This window comes from Ammospiza caudacuta, chromosome 14, assembly GCF_027887145.1.
Source record: "Ammospiza caudacuta isolate bAmmCau1 chromosome 14, bAmmCau1.pri, whole genome shotgun sequence".
Lineage (NCBI taxonomy): Eukaryota > Metazoa > Chordata > Aves > Passeriformes > Passerellidae > Ammospiza > Ammospiza caudacuta.
Window position 1 is genome coordinate 2,028,338 of NC_080606.1, and position 15,879 is coordinate 2,044,216.

At 49.7% G+C, this 15,879-nt stretch overlaps 1 protein-coding gene across 6 annotated transcripts in view; it reads left to right on the top strand.

Annotated features, from left to right (window-relative positions):
* Positions 1-14,178, top strand: part of ARHGEF9 (Cdc42 guanine nucleotide exchange factor 9) — a 204,560-nt gene extending 190,382 nt beyond the window's left edge. For 5 of the 6 annotated variants that reach the window (XM_058814398.1, XM_058814400.1, XM_058814401.1 and 2 more), the window contains 2 exons: positions 343-411; positions 10,237-14,178. In XM_058814398.1, the coding sequence (XP_058670381.1) occupies positions 343-411; positions 10,237-10,418 (251 nt within the window). In that variant the 3' untranslated portion in view covers positions 10,419-14,178. The remainder of the gene's footprint in view (positions 1-342; positions 412-10,236) is intronic. The other variant, XM_058814399.1, reaches the window with a different exon arrangement.
* Positions 14,179-15,879: the final 1,701 nt, after the last annotated feature.

The window sequence follows — 15,879 nt, forward strand, 5'->3', positions numbered from 1 at the left end:
GATGTTTCATGCAGAGGGAGGCAGCAGAGTCAGTGGCAGCCCTTCCCTTGCACCAGCCCCTAAACTGACTGTGACCAGTGTCAGTCCAAGCTCAGTTTGTTGTTCAGCTCTAAAGCACTGGGCATATTTATGACACTATATAAATAAAAATGGCTCTAATCTTACTTTTCATCCAGCCCCTGCACAAGTGAGATTAGAAGGAGGCCAAGGAAGAGTTGCTTTTCAGTAGAACACCCAGAGCATTCCTTGTTTGCAAAGGGAGCAGAGCATCCCCCTCCCCAAAAGGAAGTGAGGCTTTGTGAGCAACCTTCTGAATTGTGTTTGCCGTGTTCCCTTTTGCAGGCTTTGAAATTTCTGAGAATCAAAAGCGGCAAGCGGCAATGACAGTAAAGAAAGTCAGTAAGCAAAAAGGTAACCGGCAACACGCTCTGTGCCTGGTGATGTGAGGGTGGAGCGGGCTGGGCTGAATCCTGCTGGGCTGGGATCCAGCATCCCCTCAACTTCCCCTCCCTTCTCTTTTTATATCAAATACCGTTTGTGCTTTGTATCCTTCCTTAATGTATCTGTGGGCCAAATTAATCTCTGGTCGAAGGTGGTTGAAAGCCAGTGGAACTGCACCAGAGATGAATTTGATCTCGTGTCTCCAGTCTGATGTCCAGAAGCTGTCCCTTGGGGCAGAAATCTATCTCAGTTGTTTATCTCAGGCTGAAATGGGAGTGAGTGCGGAGGTGTGTAGAGGTTCTGCTAATTCCCAAAGTCTCCCATTAGCAAAAAAATAAAAAAAAAAGAAAAAAAATTGCTAAAATGCTGGAACTGGGGAGGGAGTACCCCTTTCCTGCTGCTGGAAAGGAAAGGGACACTCTTCTTTCCTGGGGCTGCCTGTAACTTTTTTAAGACAGCACAGTAGCATCAACTGTAGGAAATAAAGGATTTTAGTAAAGACACTGTACCTCTGGAATGTCAGATTCATTTCCCCAGCCAGGCAGGCTGCAGCCAGCTGAGCAGTGCCCTGCCTGGTGTTAGGCAGAGCCTCAACTGGCCAAAGCCAGCTTAATTCTCTCTTGCAATAACTCTTGCAGCTACAGGTTTTGAAATACTCAACACAGAGGGAAGGTCAGAGAGCTCATTCCTCAAGTTCTCCAAAGCTTCACACAGTCTTGGATGTATTGATTTGTTACCAAAGTACCATAGCACAAGTAGGCCTACAAGTGGGTTTTGAGAGAGATCCTCAAGGCTTGGCTCAGGTCAGGTGCAGGCAGGTTGGTCCCCGCTCTGTGCAGATGTTTTGGGGGGTTTGCAGAAGCTGAAGGAGCTCTTTGCTTTCTGCCTCACCTGTGTGTTGTCTACTGGCTTTGCTGGTCCAGGAGTGGTTTGCCAGGCCAGCTGTGAACTCCTTGGTTTGCTGTGTCTCTCCATTGTCATCAGTCTTCTCCTCTCTACTAACTTCTTCTGTTGTCTCCTGAGATGTTCTCTAAAAACTCTCCTGGCCAGATGTTCTAAGCTCAGAGTGTGCACACCCAGAGCAGGCCCAGGTGCCTCACAGTGTCCCCTGTCACAGCCCCTCAGCACCTGCATGTCTGTCCCTCAGCACGGGAGCATCCACAGGGCTCGTGGAGCTTCACCATGAGAGAGCCTGACTTGCATGACTGCCATGACAAAACCAGGTTCAATTATTGCTGCTGTTCGGTTCATTATATTATTAATTAATAGCGGTATTAATTAATAATTGTACTGTTCAGCCAGTAAGTGACACAGTGGAGAGGTGCCTGAGCATGCCTGCCAGTATTCCCACATAAATTACTGGACTTGCATCCTGACAAATACAATCTGCCTGACAGGACTGGTGTCTTACACAGCAATTGCTCTCTGTCTGCTCTCTTTGTCTTTCTCTCTCTTTCTCTCTGAGATGAAAAAGGAGGGGTTGTTATCTTGGGCTTCTCGGACTATGAAATTCATTAGCTCCTAAACCAGCAGTCAGCATTTCTGTAGTGAAGAACAAGCCTAGGCTGTGGCACTGGCAGTTCTTTTTATGGGATTAAGTCCTCGAGCCAGACAGAAGTTCAGTCACACCCCAGCCCTGAGTTAAGCACAGCCTGGTTGGTTTTAGGATGTGAAATCTGAAAAACAATAAATAGGGTAATTAAAACGGTAGCTCTGTAAGCTTTGCTCTACACTGTGGTGGTCATAGCCCAGTCCCAGGTTGATTAAATTAAATATTGACACTGAGAACTCTTAGTTTTGTTACTCTGGGGTTTGTCCTGTGCCCAAGACCCAACTAAAAATCATGAGGCTGCCAGAGCAGGGAGCTGCTGGCACTGCTCAGAAGAGGGAGGTAGGAGGAAACCCCTGAGAGGTGGCTTTTGGTGACTGATTTTTTAAATCTTGCTCTATGCATTTTACAGATATTGACAGTGTTTTATTGTGCCAAGACCTTGGCAGCACTTGGGGCTGCAGGTGTGCCTGTGCCAGGGGCTGCTGCTGCTGTCTCTGCCCTCCTGCAGGGCCTTGGAGCTGCTTTTGGAGCATCAGATATACCTGAAAAGCAGGGAAGCCTTTCAGAAGGAGGAATAGGTCACTGAATTCAGTAGATGTATTTATTTATTTAAATGCAGAATGGTCTCAGTGGCTGCAGCAGGGCTTGACAGCTCGAGGTGCTGCCAGCCCAGCTCCTGTGTCACAGGATGACTATTACAGACTTGTTCCTAGATTATCTCACTTGTTCCCTGCACCTCTTAAATGGGAAACCATGGTAATTCCCCTGTCACAGAACACTTAAGGAAGAGAGAAAAGCCGTGAAGGAGGTGAAATGGAAAATGCAATCAACTTTGTTAGAGGTGAAGCAGAAAAACATTTTTCAAATAGTATAAACTGCTGCTTATTTCATGCACTGTTGTACCACACCTCCCAGAAGTATTGCTCTGGAGATGGCTGGCATGTGTTTGAGAAGGAGGCATTTAAACCTCTGCTGGCTGCAGCAGGAGAGGGGGAGAGCAGCTGAGAGGAAACCTTAAAACTCTGCTTTTTAAACTACCAGGACCTTTATCCAGGTGATTAAGTGAGAACACTCTCTGAGCATTTCCAGAATTGTTTGGTGCCCAGCTGAGGGTGCTGTGGGGGCAGCAGCCCCCTCGTGGCTCCCAGCAATGTGTGCAGGGCCAGGCTCCCTGCCAGACCCACTTAATGGTGGGCAGCATCCCAGGATTTGCACTCCTTATTGGATTGGGCAGGACATAACAATCAATATTAGACCAGGTGCCTTAAGACAGCATTAAACCAATTTTTGGCCTTCTTGAAGTCCATTAGACACCCAGGGGATGGGTGGTGCTGGCCCTGCACCTCAGTGACAGAGAAAAGGGCTGGTGGCTGCTGTTTGCCTTTTGCATTGATTGTTCAAGGTTTTGCCTCTTGGTTCTGCCCTTCAGTGGCAGTGTGGGAACAGAATTCAGTCTGGTGTCTCCTAGAAATAGTGAAGTAACGGGAGAAATTGATTTGTTTTCTCTTAGACAACAACCAAAGTCCCTCCCTGCAGCCCTTGGCAGGTCCTGTGCAGAGCCTGGCTCCCACTGAGGGACAGGGCAGCACAAGGCTGGCACTGGCCTATGTGCCAGCACCGTGCTTGTCACTGCCTGGAGAATGGATCCCTTGTGGATCTCCAGTCCTTTCCTAATGCAGACAAAGGTTAATCCAGGGTCATTTTTCCATTTCTGAGCATTTGAAGCTCGTGGAGTGCCTCTCTCCATGAGGGGCCTCTGCTCCCTGGCCACTTGTGATCCTCCCTCCAAGGGTTGGTGTTTGCAGCCTGCAGCAACACTCAGTTCCCTCTCTAATCCTCACCTCTGTCCACATCTGGCCCCTTTCAGGCCAGCCTGTCCACAGAAGAGATAATGGTTCATATTCCTAGCAGCCTCCAGCCAGTGATGTCAGGGAATGAGAGATTCTTCCAGGAAGGAGACTCCATTCTTAGAGCACCATTGCCCACCTCTGGAAAAGGAAATGTCAGCTGAGATTTAAGTAAGTGACCTTAATGTGAGCTGGGGGTGTTTCCCACCTCAGGAGAGCTCTTGAGCCCCACAGTACACCCAGCTCCTCTCCCTTCCCCCAGGAGATGCCTTCAGCCCTGACAGCTCTTTGGGATGAGGGAAGCAGAGATTCAGTCAGCATCACCTGAGATGCTGCCCCAAAGCTGCCCGTGAACGCTCAGCCCTGCAGACCCAGCAGGAGTTAAATCCTCAGCCAGCATGAACTGCCTTGGCCTGTCACCAAACACCTCTGAATCACTGGATTTTCCTGTTAATTTATTCCTTTCTGATCACTAGAGCTCACAGCCAACTCTGTCATAAAAACCCTGACCCAGACATGCAACAGCTTCTCTGACTTCCCACATTTCTGCACTTCTGCTCCCCCGGCAGGGCTGACCAGGCTCCCTCCCGTGCTCCTCTCAGCTGTTTAATCCCATTTTATTGCATCTCCCTTGCTGAGGAGATTGACGTGGCCCTGCCTTGCTTCCCCATCGATTCACACGTGTAGGCACAGCCTCGGGGGATTGCAGGAGCCTGAGCAACCCAGCCCAAGTGCTTGAAAACAAAGAGGGGCATTTGCATTTTTGGATAATCAGGGGCACTTCCCTATTTTCGAAGCACAGGAGGTGAAGGAATGGAGCTGATCGTGTTGTCAGTGGTATTTCCCCACAGATTCAAGGCAATCTCAGAGTTTACCCTATTTCCTGTAAAATCCAGACCCTACCAGTGGGTCCACAATCATCATCCCACTGATGGCATCTGGAATCCACCTGGGATTCTCAGCCTCCCCCAGGACCCAGTCAGATCTACCAGCTAAGGCAAATCAGGAATAAATCCTTATCCAGGGGTCTCTGAGGATGGTACTAGTGACATTTGCTGAGCAAATCCCCCAGGGCAGTTTTTGGTGAGATGTTAATGACCCTCGTGGGAAGAGCCAAGGTGGTGCCATCAATGACATGTTGTAATTCCCACTGAAATAAGTCTGTGAGCACAGATCCTCCTGCACCTTGAGTTTGGTGAGGGTTTTAGGAAGGAGCTGCTCCCCAGAAGCTGCAACAGCATTCCAGGTGTGAACTGATCCTCTCCTGTCAGGAAACCCAGGGAGTGAGCTGTGTGATCAGCCTGGAGGAGAGGCAGGCTGTACAAACACAGGATGGCAAGAATTGCTTTTCACCCAGCTCTGATGGATAAAGCCCCAGTATCATTTATTCCATCTTGCCTCGATTAGCTTTTCTTATCACACGAGGAATCATTATCTTAATGGCTGCTATAATGACATCAGGCTGCAGCAGCAGACTTGATAAATAGACTCCAGAAGGTCGGGTTAGCTCAGTGTGTGTAGGTAGATGTTGTGGTTGTCTGGGGAACATCAGGACATGAGATGACTGTTTCCTCCTGCATTTCTCAAAGTGCAGCCAGCCCTCTCCCTCCTGAGCAGAGAAGGGAGGTTCATCGTTAGCAAAGGGAGCTAAGGCATGTTCACCATCCCTGGGAATAGCAGGGCCTGGAGAGAAATCCTGGCTGTGTGAAGAGCTGTGCCTGAGGCACCACTGAAATTCCTCTGGAGCTGGGCAAGTACAGCAAAGAGAGAGTTGTGTGATTGAGCAGGGAGGTGTAAAGGAGGAAATCCAGCTGGTCAGGAGTGCCTGGGGAGGCAGAGGGCTCCTGTTCCCAGCTCCATCCTCACCTTGGGGACAGCCAGCCCCAGACACATCATGCTTTGCCAGCCCTGCACGGGGCCCAGGCAGTGCTTTGAGATCCTCTGTTGAAATGTGCTGAAGAGGGCAAAGGGCCCAGCCAGTTCTGCTCTTTCCTTTAACTTAAACTCGTTGCTGTGACAGGAGTAATTAACCATAGAACAATTAGTGCTGGAGGTGTGTCCATGGCTTCCCCGCGTGTGGGGTACAGTATGCAGGAGGAAACTGAGTTTGTGGGGGTTTTGAGCATTTCCTGAAAGATGCAAGTTGCTGTTGAGCTCTGAGGGAGCTGGAAGGGTCCTTAGGCAGCACTGCCAGCAGGGGTGGCGATGTCACTGTCCCCTCCCCAGCCCTGGCTCATGAGCACCAAGGGACTGCACAGCAGGGTGGGGGCAAAGCCTGGCAAACAGCTGCTGATCAAAGGACAAGCTAAAATCTCCTAGGTGGAGGATTGAGTAAGCAGCTTGTAAGGCAGTTTCCATGGTTGTGTGGAGGAGATGTGCGTGTTCTCCGTGTCTGTGTCGTGTGAGCCCGGGGAGGGGCATTGTCCTGCTGGATGATCTGTCTGCACGAGTCCCCGTGGATTGCCTGTGGGTTACCAGCATGCTTCACGTGCTGCTCAAATCGTGTTGGAACCCCAAAGAGAAGAGACACTTTGGAAAAAACTCAAAAAAAAACGAAAACACAAAAAAATCCCCCCAAACTAGAAGGGAAAACCGAGACAGTTTTAAATCTTTTTAATTGTTTCCTTCTGAGCTGAGAAATCCAAAAGGCTCCAAGTGACGTTGCCTGGTGCTATAAAAAGACATGATTTCAAGTGACAGCGCAGCATCTCTCACCAGTTTTGTCTAGCCAAATTACGAATCTGGGAATTTTCTTGTTCTCGTCGTGAGCAGCTCTCGCAGCCCCGCCCTGTGAGCGGTCCCTCGGTGCAGCTGCAGCCGGGCTGCAGAATGAGGCACAAACCAGCAGAAGGAGCTCCAGCTCTGCCCGTGGGGTGCAGTTGGCTGCTGTGCCTGGAAATCGTTCCTTACCCATTGATTCTTCCCTTTGTGCTTTGAATTCCGCTCGCCACGCTGCCCAAAATTGCCTTGGAAAAGAGCTTTGCCCATCTCTTTCTGGTGAATTGCAGCGGAGTTATGGCTTTGCATATTAAAAAAAATATCCCTCAAGAGACAATTTTGCACGATGGCCCCGAGTTCTGATGAGGGAACAAACCACTTCAGAGCAGAACAGAAAATACCTGCCTGCCAGACCTTTCCCAGAACTGCTCTTTCTCAGGATTGGAAGATGTGCAGATTAGGTGAATCTTGCCCTCCCAGTTTCTGTTCTCCAGATCTCTGGTGTGTCCAAAAAAGCTAGAGAAGTCATTCTTGGGGCACCTGAGCCTATGGTAAAGTGCTGTCCCACAGTTCCACAAGGAAATGCATTCTGGAATGACCAGAGCACAGTGGTTGTATTTGCATGTCCCACACCGGTGAGGGTGCATGTCCTTGAGATCCACACGTTTGATCCTTCAGGCCACTGGAGGAACAAGAGAAATGTGAAACCTTCAGCTGCTTATGCCAGGAGAACCAGCCAGGAGCTTTTGGCATTCCTCCAGCCCAGATGTTGATGCCAGTTGCCCAGATGTTGATGCCAGTGGCCCAGATCACAGGGCCACACACACACGTGTGGGAAAAGCTGCTTTCCTGAGGGAGGGGGAAGGCTGTGCATGGGTGTGTTTCCAGCAAGGACAGACATTTTTCAGGAATTTTGGGAAAGAACTGAGTGGGGTTTAGAAGTGATCTGGCCAGGGGAGTCTGCCCTTTTCCCTTTTGGAGAAGACAGACTATGGGTTCCATTCCTTGCAGTAACTCTATCACTGTCAGTGGAGATCAGCCAGACTGTCCTTTCTCTACTTCTTCAGCTTTCTAAGTGCACAGCATTTTGCTGATCCAGGAGACTTCCTAGCATTTTGTATCATCATTAAAATACATTAGTTCACCATCCTCAAACTGGTTTAGAGGCAGTAAAGAGCCCAGCCACAGGATGCCAAAGCCATGGGACCATGTCACTAAAGCAAGGTGGCTTCAAGGACTTCCAAAGCTAAAAACAATTTCTGTGTCCCCCCCAGGAGCAGCTTTAGATTCAAAGCTCTGCTGTTGCAGAACATGAGTAATTTTAGTGGCACAAGGTCTGTTTACCTTTAAGGTAATTTGTGGTCAGTCTGAGAGCCAAAGCAGATTTATTTCCCAACTCTAGCTGTGTGAGGGACCTTTAACAGATCCTAACAGTCCCACAGATCCTAAAATCCCTCACCAGTCTCTGCTGGGAAAATTGGCCTCCAAGAGAAGGTTGACACTCCTGGGTGGCCTGAGGGCTGGAGTTTGTCCCCTGCAGTTGGTCTCACTGGTCACACACTGGCCAGCCTGGAGATGGGCAGCTCAGAGCAGGACAGTGCCAGGAGATGGGATGGGAGAGGTGGGCAGAGAGGAGCTCAGTGCCTTGCCCTTGTGGGTTTCAGTCACATAGTGATTGAAATTCAGACTGTTCCTTGGAGTTCTGTACCAAGGATACAGAACTCCAAGGAACAGTTTGAATTTCAATGTGCAGAATTTGTGTCAGGTTTCCTGCAGCTGCCCCTGCCCAGGTGTGACCCCAGCACAGCTCTGGAGCTGCCCTCGGCTCTGCAGGTGGCAGACAGGACTTGGGGAGACAGAGTAGAGAAGTCCTTCATGAGTAACTATTCCAGCATGCAAGTACAGATGCAGAACATCTCCAGGTTGGTCTTTCCAAGTTTGAACTGCTAATTGCGATGAATTCATTAAAGGTTAATGAGTGTGAATCACAGAGCGGTTTTTGCCCACTGTGAGGAATGATCTTGGTTATTCTCTACAGTGGACAGAGAGCTGCACAAAATACAGGAAAGAAGGAGAAATCAGTTAGATGTACTCAAGACATCTCTATCTGGTCTGAACCCTTTGAGCATTTTCACTCTCCATTGGTAAATTCCATAGCAGGGAGAAGCGAATCAATTCTCTTCCCCAAAGACACGCCTTAGCTCCTACCCCAAAGAGGCCCTGCCTGCCCAGCAGCACCTGGCCCAGCTGTGTGGTGGGTGAGCTCTGTGGGTGCCCTCGTGAGGCTTTCCCTGTGTGTCAGTGCCCGTCGTGTGCCGCCGTCCTGCCCGGCCAGCGCTGGTGTGTCTGTGTGTGGTAGGAGCCGCATTGGTGTGCACACCTTGCTCTGGTTCCTGGGCGCTAATCACCGTATTTTGCCTTCTCCAGCACCTTCCCAGCCGAGGATCTCAAAGTGTTTTACAAACATTAATTAATTTAGCTTCACAACCCTCCTGTGAGGTAGGTGGGGGATGCCATCCCGCTGTCCAGATGAGGACACTGAGCTGCTTGGGGACAGTGGCCTCGCTGCTGTGGTTAAAGCCCGGGGAGGCGACGGCCCCCTCCTGCAGAAGGAAGAGCAGTTCTGCATGATCCAGAGATGGCCAGAGCTTACAGCAAGCTGCTCCACAGCCCTGCTCCTCTCTCCTTCCTGGAGTCATGGTTTCCAGCTGGCCCCGCTGCCCCGAGGCTGAAGGAGGGGTTGTCTTTGTGGGGAAGGACATCCAGACTGTCACTGTGCCCCATAGGCTGCGCTTTGGTGGTGACACATATCCCTTCTGTTCCACTTCAGTCACCCTTTACTCACCATCCTCTACAGCAGCATGCTGAAGCCCCCTCATTCCGTGGGAAAGCTGTAAGGGCAGCATCCCCTCTCCCAGTTCCTGCACAGGAGCTGTGCCTCACCTGTGTGGGAATTGAACATCTCAGCCCTAAAAGCGTAGCCTTGCCAGTCCATCCATTGCTCCCAGTTTGGATTGAGCAGACTCAGCCTTTTCTGCATTGTGTGCGGCCGCTTTTGGGCTGAAACCAGACTGGTGAATTGAGAACAAACCCTATGGAAAAGTCCTAAACTGTTCTAAAGAATGAGCTGCCCTCTGTGTAGGCGCATCCCTGCAGGGTAGGGCTTCTTCCACAGCAGCTCTGCTCCGTTCTGTGCGGGAACCGGAGCAGGTGGTGCTCGGGGTCGTGCTCGGGGCTGGTCAGTGGGGCATGCTGGGGCAAGGCCGTTCTCCAGGGAGAGCTGGGAGGGAGGGTGAGCAGGAGCTTGGAACAGGAGTTGTTAAATGGGAGCAGGATGAGTTGGCCTCGCGGGGCAGGGCCTGTCCCGGCTCTCTTGCCTCACACAGGACTTTTCCATGAGGGCGGGCAGAGCTCTGCCCAGCAAAAGTAATGGATCCTGTCCCAGCCTTGGAGCTTTGGCTTAGGGAGGCAGCCTCAGAGCCGAGAGGTCAGGCAGGCACTGAGATTGGAGATTGGCCAGGTCTGGCATGTCCTGGCGTGTGGGACTGGTTAAGGAGTGATAAGGAGCAATAAGGAGTGATAAGGAGTGATAAGGAGCAGTAGCATGACGAAGAACGACTATTGACCCGATTGCTCTTTGACTGATCTGTTTCTTTTTCCCCCCAATCATCGATGCAGGTGTGAGCTACTCCAAGTCGGTTCCTCCAGCCTACCCACCACCCCAGGATCCATTAAATCAGGGACAATACATGGTGACAGATGGCATATCCCAGTCCCAGGTCTTCGAGTTCACCGAACCCAGACGCAGCCAGGCACCATTCTGGCAAAACTTCAGCAGGTTAACACCATTCAAAAAATAATACCTAGAGAGATGGAGAATTTTAACTTAAAAGAACTAAAATTTAAAAAATAAAAATAAATAAAATTATATTTATAGATGGACCTTTTTTCGGAGAAGCACTGTTGCAACTAAATATATATACATATATATATGTATACAAACATTTTAAAAATAATAATATATATACATATATGTATATATATAGAAGGACCAAAAACTTTTTTTGTTGTTTTTGGGAAGTAATCTGCTACTAGATACTAGGAAGCACCAATGATTTCTAACCATGTGACCTGTTTTATTTTATTTTACTCCATTGGTTGGACATCTCTTTTTGTTGGGATTTTTTTTTTCCTGTTTTCCTTCATTCCCATCCGAATCGTCATTGGCATCCCAGAATGCTTTCTCGCTTGTGTGACTCCGTCATGGAACTTCCTCATGGACTACGTTGGTGTATATTTCCTTTGATTTTATTTATGGGGGGTGTTGTTTGTTTTTTGGAGTGCTGGGAGGTCTCTGCTCCCTGTCCCTCCCTCTCTGTCCCTCCCTGGCTGTCCCTGGTCCCCAGCCCGGGTGCTGTCCCCGTCCTGCATCCCCGTCTGACTCGTGCCTGTCTGGATGTGCTCCCTGTGCTCCCGCTCCGCTGCGCAGTATTTCTCTGGCTTTAACTGTTCTCTCGTGGGCAGGTGAAACCCAGCAGAAGGGCAAGCAGCTATTTAGGAAGTGAGGGATGGGTTTTGCTCAGTTCATCTTTTGCGTTTTTTTAAGCACTTGTCTTTTTCTCAATTCGGTGTGATTTGTTCACACTCGGAGTAAGACGGAGAAAAGAGAATCAGGGGCTTTTCTTCTTTTTGCTTTGTTTCTGTGGGCTTAACTTTGATTTATTTTCTTTTCAAGCTGAGACACTTGAAAAGCCCACTCCTATCTTTGTTTTCCATGCAAAGATAAAAGCTTAAAACCCAATGGCTTCATGCCTCCATTGCAGAGAGGAAAATTGGCTCCGGGGCTCCGACAAGCGGCCAGTTTTCTGTCTTCAGGAACTAAGGTCCCATCCTTTGGCCACACTCAGCCTGCACAGCAGCACCTAAAGAAGCACTCATTGCCATTTGCAGCAGCAGTGACCCCAAAAGTGAGCCCCAAAAGTGAGCCCCAAAGTGGCTGCTCTCAGTGCCCACCCCACGCTGGGTTCCCCCAAGCTCTGCCCCATTAGTGGAAGGATCCTCGCCCCAGCCCTGGAGAGCCCACCTGAGGTTGAACCTGAGCTGCAGAGGAGCTGAGAGCTCCTGGCAGCAGCTGTGGGTGTGACTGGGCAGCGTGGCTGTGCTTCTGTGCCCAGTCCCAGCTGGTGCTGGTCCAGTCCAGGCCCCTCTGTGTCCCCTGGAGGTGTCACTGGCAGTGGGCCTGGGCTGATGGACCAGCCCAACCCTCCAGGTCTCTTTCTCTCTCTTTTTCTCCCTCTGGAGATTCACAGCTCTATTTTTAAAGACCCTTCCTACAATTTCAGCCTTAAGTACATTTGTTTGCAAGTGCAGGAGCTTATGGTTAAGCTTGTAAAACAGACCATTGTCAGAAGGAGGATTTTTTTTTTCCTAGGGCAAATGAGACTGTTTAACCAGATTTAGAAGATGAACTTGAAATCTTTGCAGAGCTATTCTACAAGCTCCTTTGAAAATATGGGACGAAGTGATTGATCAGGGTATTTGCCATTTTCTTTGGAATCTGATCCACCACATAAGCACCCCAGGACAAAGAGCATGGAGATACTTTTTTTTTGTTTTGTTGGCTTTATTTTTTTTGCCCCCAAGAAATCCAAGTGAATGGGAAGATCAGAGAGTGTGATTTCATTGTTTCCATGGAGCCTGTTTTATTTCAGGGCATGTCACAAAGGCAGCATTACTTTATTTAAATCCAAAAATAATCTCTCTTATACTTTTGAATAATCTAGAAACTATCAATATCCAGCAAAGCCAGATTAGTGTTTTGGAGAGGAGAAGTGGCCCCTCTGTGACAGGCAGCAAGCGAACACCAGGAATCCCAAATAGGAAGCAACCCCATTTTATATCTGAAATTATTTTTATGCTCTTTTGTATCTTTGCATTTTTATGGCTAGATTTTAATGTGGGATACATAGCAAATATTGTTTTGTTTCTTTAACAGAGTGGGTATTTAAAGCAGTGCATGAGATGGGTTCTCGTCAGTTAACTGAAATGTTTTGCTATTTCTGAATGGCTGGAGAGAGGCAGAGAGAGAGAGAGAGAAAGAGAGAGATTCCAAAATGTTGTCAACTTGATGAAAATTTCACTTACTCCTTTTGCCTTTTTAATTGCTTAGGGAAAAAAAAAAACAACCAAGTAACAAGCACATTAGTTAAGCCTGTTCATTTACTGTTTTGTGCCTCAGAGAGTGAGAATGAGACATCCATAATTTTTATGAGAAGATGCTTCCTAAATATTCAGCACTAGGAAAAAAGAAACACCACCGCCACACCATTATTTGCATCATAAATCAAGATCTGACAAGGCCACTTGTTGGACTCGCAGCTTCTTTGTTAAGTGGGCAGCCTGCCCAGGCAGCGCCGCTCGCGCTGGCGCTGGCACAGCGGCCGCAGGGACGAGGGGCTTGGCTCTCGGGCCTTCAAGAAAGCTCTTCCCCTCCATAAATTGCCAAGGTGCTGCAGGAGATGGAGCATTGGCACAGAGAAGAACCAGCGCTGGGTCCCACTTGAGCCCCTGCTGTGGCTGTCCCAGCAGGGAGCAGGGCTGGAGCGTGAGTGTGACAGCGCTGGGAGCAGCGCCCATGCAGACGGGGGTGACTTGACTGAGCATCTGGTACAGACTTTTCATTCCAATGCCAGACAGGAGGAACCCACTTCCCATTCCATATGCAGAAACAAGAGAGTTGTAACAAACTTAACTGTTTACGGTATTTCTCTGGCTGAATCTATATATATATATATATATATATAAAATAAAAAGAAACCCTCTTCCCTAGGTAAATGACATGCATTACTCTTAACCTAGACACTAGAACAGAGGATCTAAATTCAAGACTTTCGCCTCCCCACCCTCTCCAAAAAGTCAAACAAGAACCAACCTAGGTGCATCTAACAGTTGTAAATAGAAAATACTACATAGAGAAATATATTTGAAATTTGTTTCAGTTTCTGGATGGGCACCAGCCGTCCATTGCAATGTTATTGATAGTACACTGTGGTGCTTTGGGTTTCTGGTTTTGTTCTCTTTATGCTCTGTCATCTTTTCATTGCAGCTACATTTCAGGGAACATGTATATTTAGTAGCTATTGTAAGTTCTGCATGGCATCACCAAGCTTATTTTTCCTTAAGAAGAAAAGAAGAGTCTGTAGGAGCTTAAAGGCACTATGACGACAGGGACTTGTAGCAGAGAATTTAAAAAAAAAAAAAAAAGGTTTTTAAAATTCTAGTTTGAAGCCAAATACTGATATTTTAGTGCTTTTGGGGTTTTAACAGTAAGAGCAAAAAAAAAAAAAAAAAAAAGAAAAAAAGGATTTTGGTAACCCAGCTGATCCGCACTTGCCAGTTTTATTATTTTGTTTATATTGGACTGTTTGACCCTGTCAAACAAGTGTCAAAGTTGTGTGTATAAAACAAAAAAAGTGTTTAAAAAAGTGTTGTAAAGACACTGAGCCTTATGAAAATATTTATGGAATTAAATAAAAAGAAGTGAAAAGGCATCTGAAGGCATTTTACATCATTTTCCTCAGAGCGGGGTCACCCTTCTCCCAAGGCTGAGCATGGGTGGGCTGAGCTCCCATGGCCACTGAGACAGTCTGTGTCACCAAAAAGTAGCATTGTCCTGGCAAAATCCCCCTGCCCTTGCTGTGTGCCCTCCTCTGAACTGAGGAATTGATGAGGACAGAACCCCTGGCAGGGGCTGCTCCGAGTGCCGCTCGGATCAAACATGGGGTTAAATTTGTTCTGTCCCTGCTTTGCCGGGCTCCCAGCCCCCAGGGGACAGACAGACAGACATCCCAGGGGTGCTGTGACCATCTCAGGGGTGCTGTGAGCAGCTCTCAGCATCCCAGGTGTGCTGTGAGCATCCCAGGAGTGCTGTCAGCAGCCCACGTGTGCTGGTGTGCCGTGAGCATCCCAGGTGTGCCGTGAGCATCCCAGGTGTGCTGTGAGCATCCCAGGTGTGCCGTGAGCATCCCAGGAGTGCTGTCAGCAGCCCACGTGTGCTGGTGTGCTGTGAGCATCCCAGGTGTGCCGTGAGCATCCCAGGTGTGCTGTGAGCATCCCAGGTGTGCCATGAGCATCCCAGGTGTGCTGTGAGCATCCCAGGTGTGCCGTGAGCATCCCAGGTGTGCCGTGAGCATCCCAGGTGTGCTGTGAGCAGCCCGGGTGTGCCGTGAACGTCCCTGGTGTGCTCTGAGCATCCCTGGTGTGCTGTGAGCAGCCCAGGAGCAGCTCGGAGCCTGTAGAACAGAGCAGGGTGGGTTCTGAGGGGAGGGAGCCCGGCCACACCCGGCCCTTCTGCAGAGAGGGGTTTATCCCTGAAAAGCCAGGTGCTCTCTCCAACCCCAGTGGCATTTCCCAGGTAAGGCAGGTGAGCTGTGTATTTCTAGACAGCCTAAAAATGCCATTATGACCAGGAGGAGGGGGTTGGGAGCGGTGCTCGATGTCCTTCAGGCACAGGAGCCGGGTGATGGAAATAATCCCGGCAGGATTGCTCCTTCTTCAGGGAGGGCTTTCCTCTTTTCCCCGGGCTCCTGTCGGGGTGAGGAGTGACCAGGGTTCTGTGACACATCCTGCACAGGTGAGGGAAGCAGTCAGGGCAGTAAAAACCCACAAAGGCCAAGGAACTCTGAGAGGATGAGGGAGGAGAGGCAAAGCGGCGCCAAGGCTCCTGCGGGGCCGCGCCTTGAGCAGCTTCAGGAGCAGCCTCAAACATCGCAGCTTCCCATCTGCCTCCTGCTTCAGCAGCGCCCCCAGCCCAGCTTTATCTCTTGCTTGCCTTGCTTGCAGTGGAGAGGCCGCTGGGGCTGTGCTGGGGCCCCCTCTCCCAGCGCTGCTGTTTCCCTCAGGGTGTCCCTGAGGGGAGCAGGGAACAGCAGGGCCCGCACACCCGAACTGCGGCTCCAGCCTGCCCTCGGAGAGCTCCTGTGCTGTCTGTGCAGGCCAGCAGAGCCTTCCACGTTCTGCTCTCCCTGGGTTTGCAGAAGGAGCTGTGGGGAAGGACGGGAGAGCACAGGACCCGCTGGGGATGGATGGGCCCAGAGCAGGAGCGCAGGCACCCAGCTCTGGGTGTGCTCTGGGACAGCAGCACCGCCGAGGCTCCAGAGGAGCCCTTCCCTGCCCTGCAGCCCTTCCTAGCCCTGTTTGCTTCCCCCTCAGCTTTTCCAGCCCTCCATGGCCAGGAACGCTGCTGCTGCCTGTAGCCGATGGCCAAATTCTGCCTCCCGTGAGATCTGTTTGGTTTCAGCTTTTCCAGCCAGCCAGCATTCA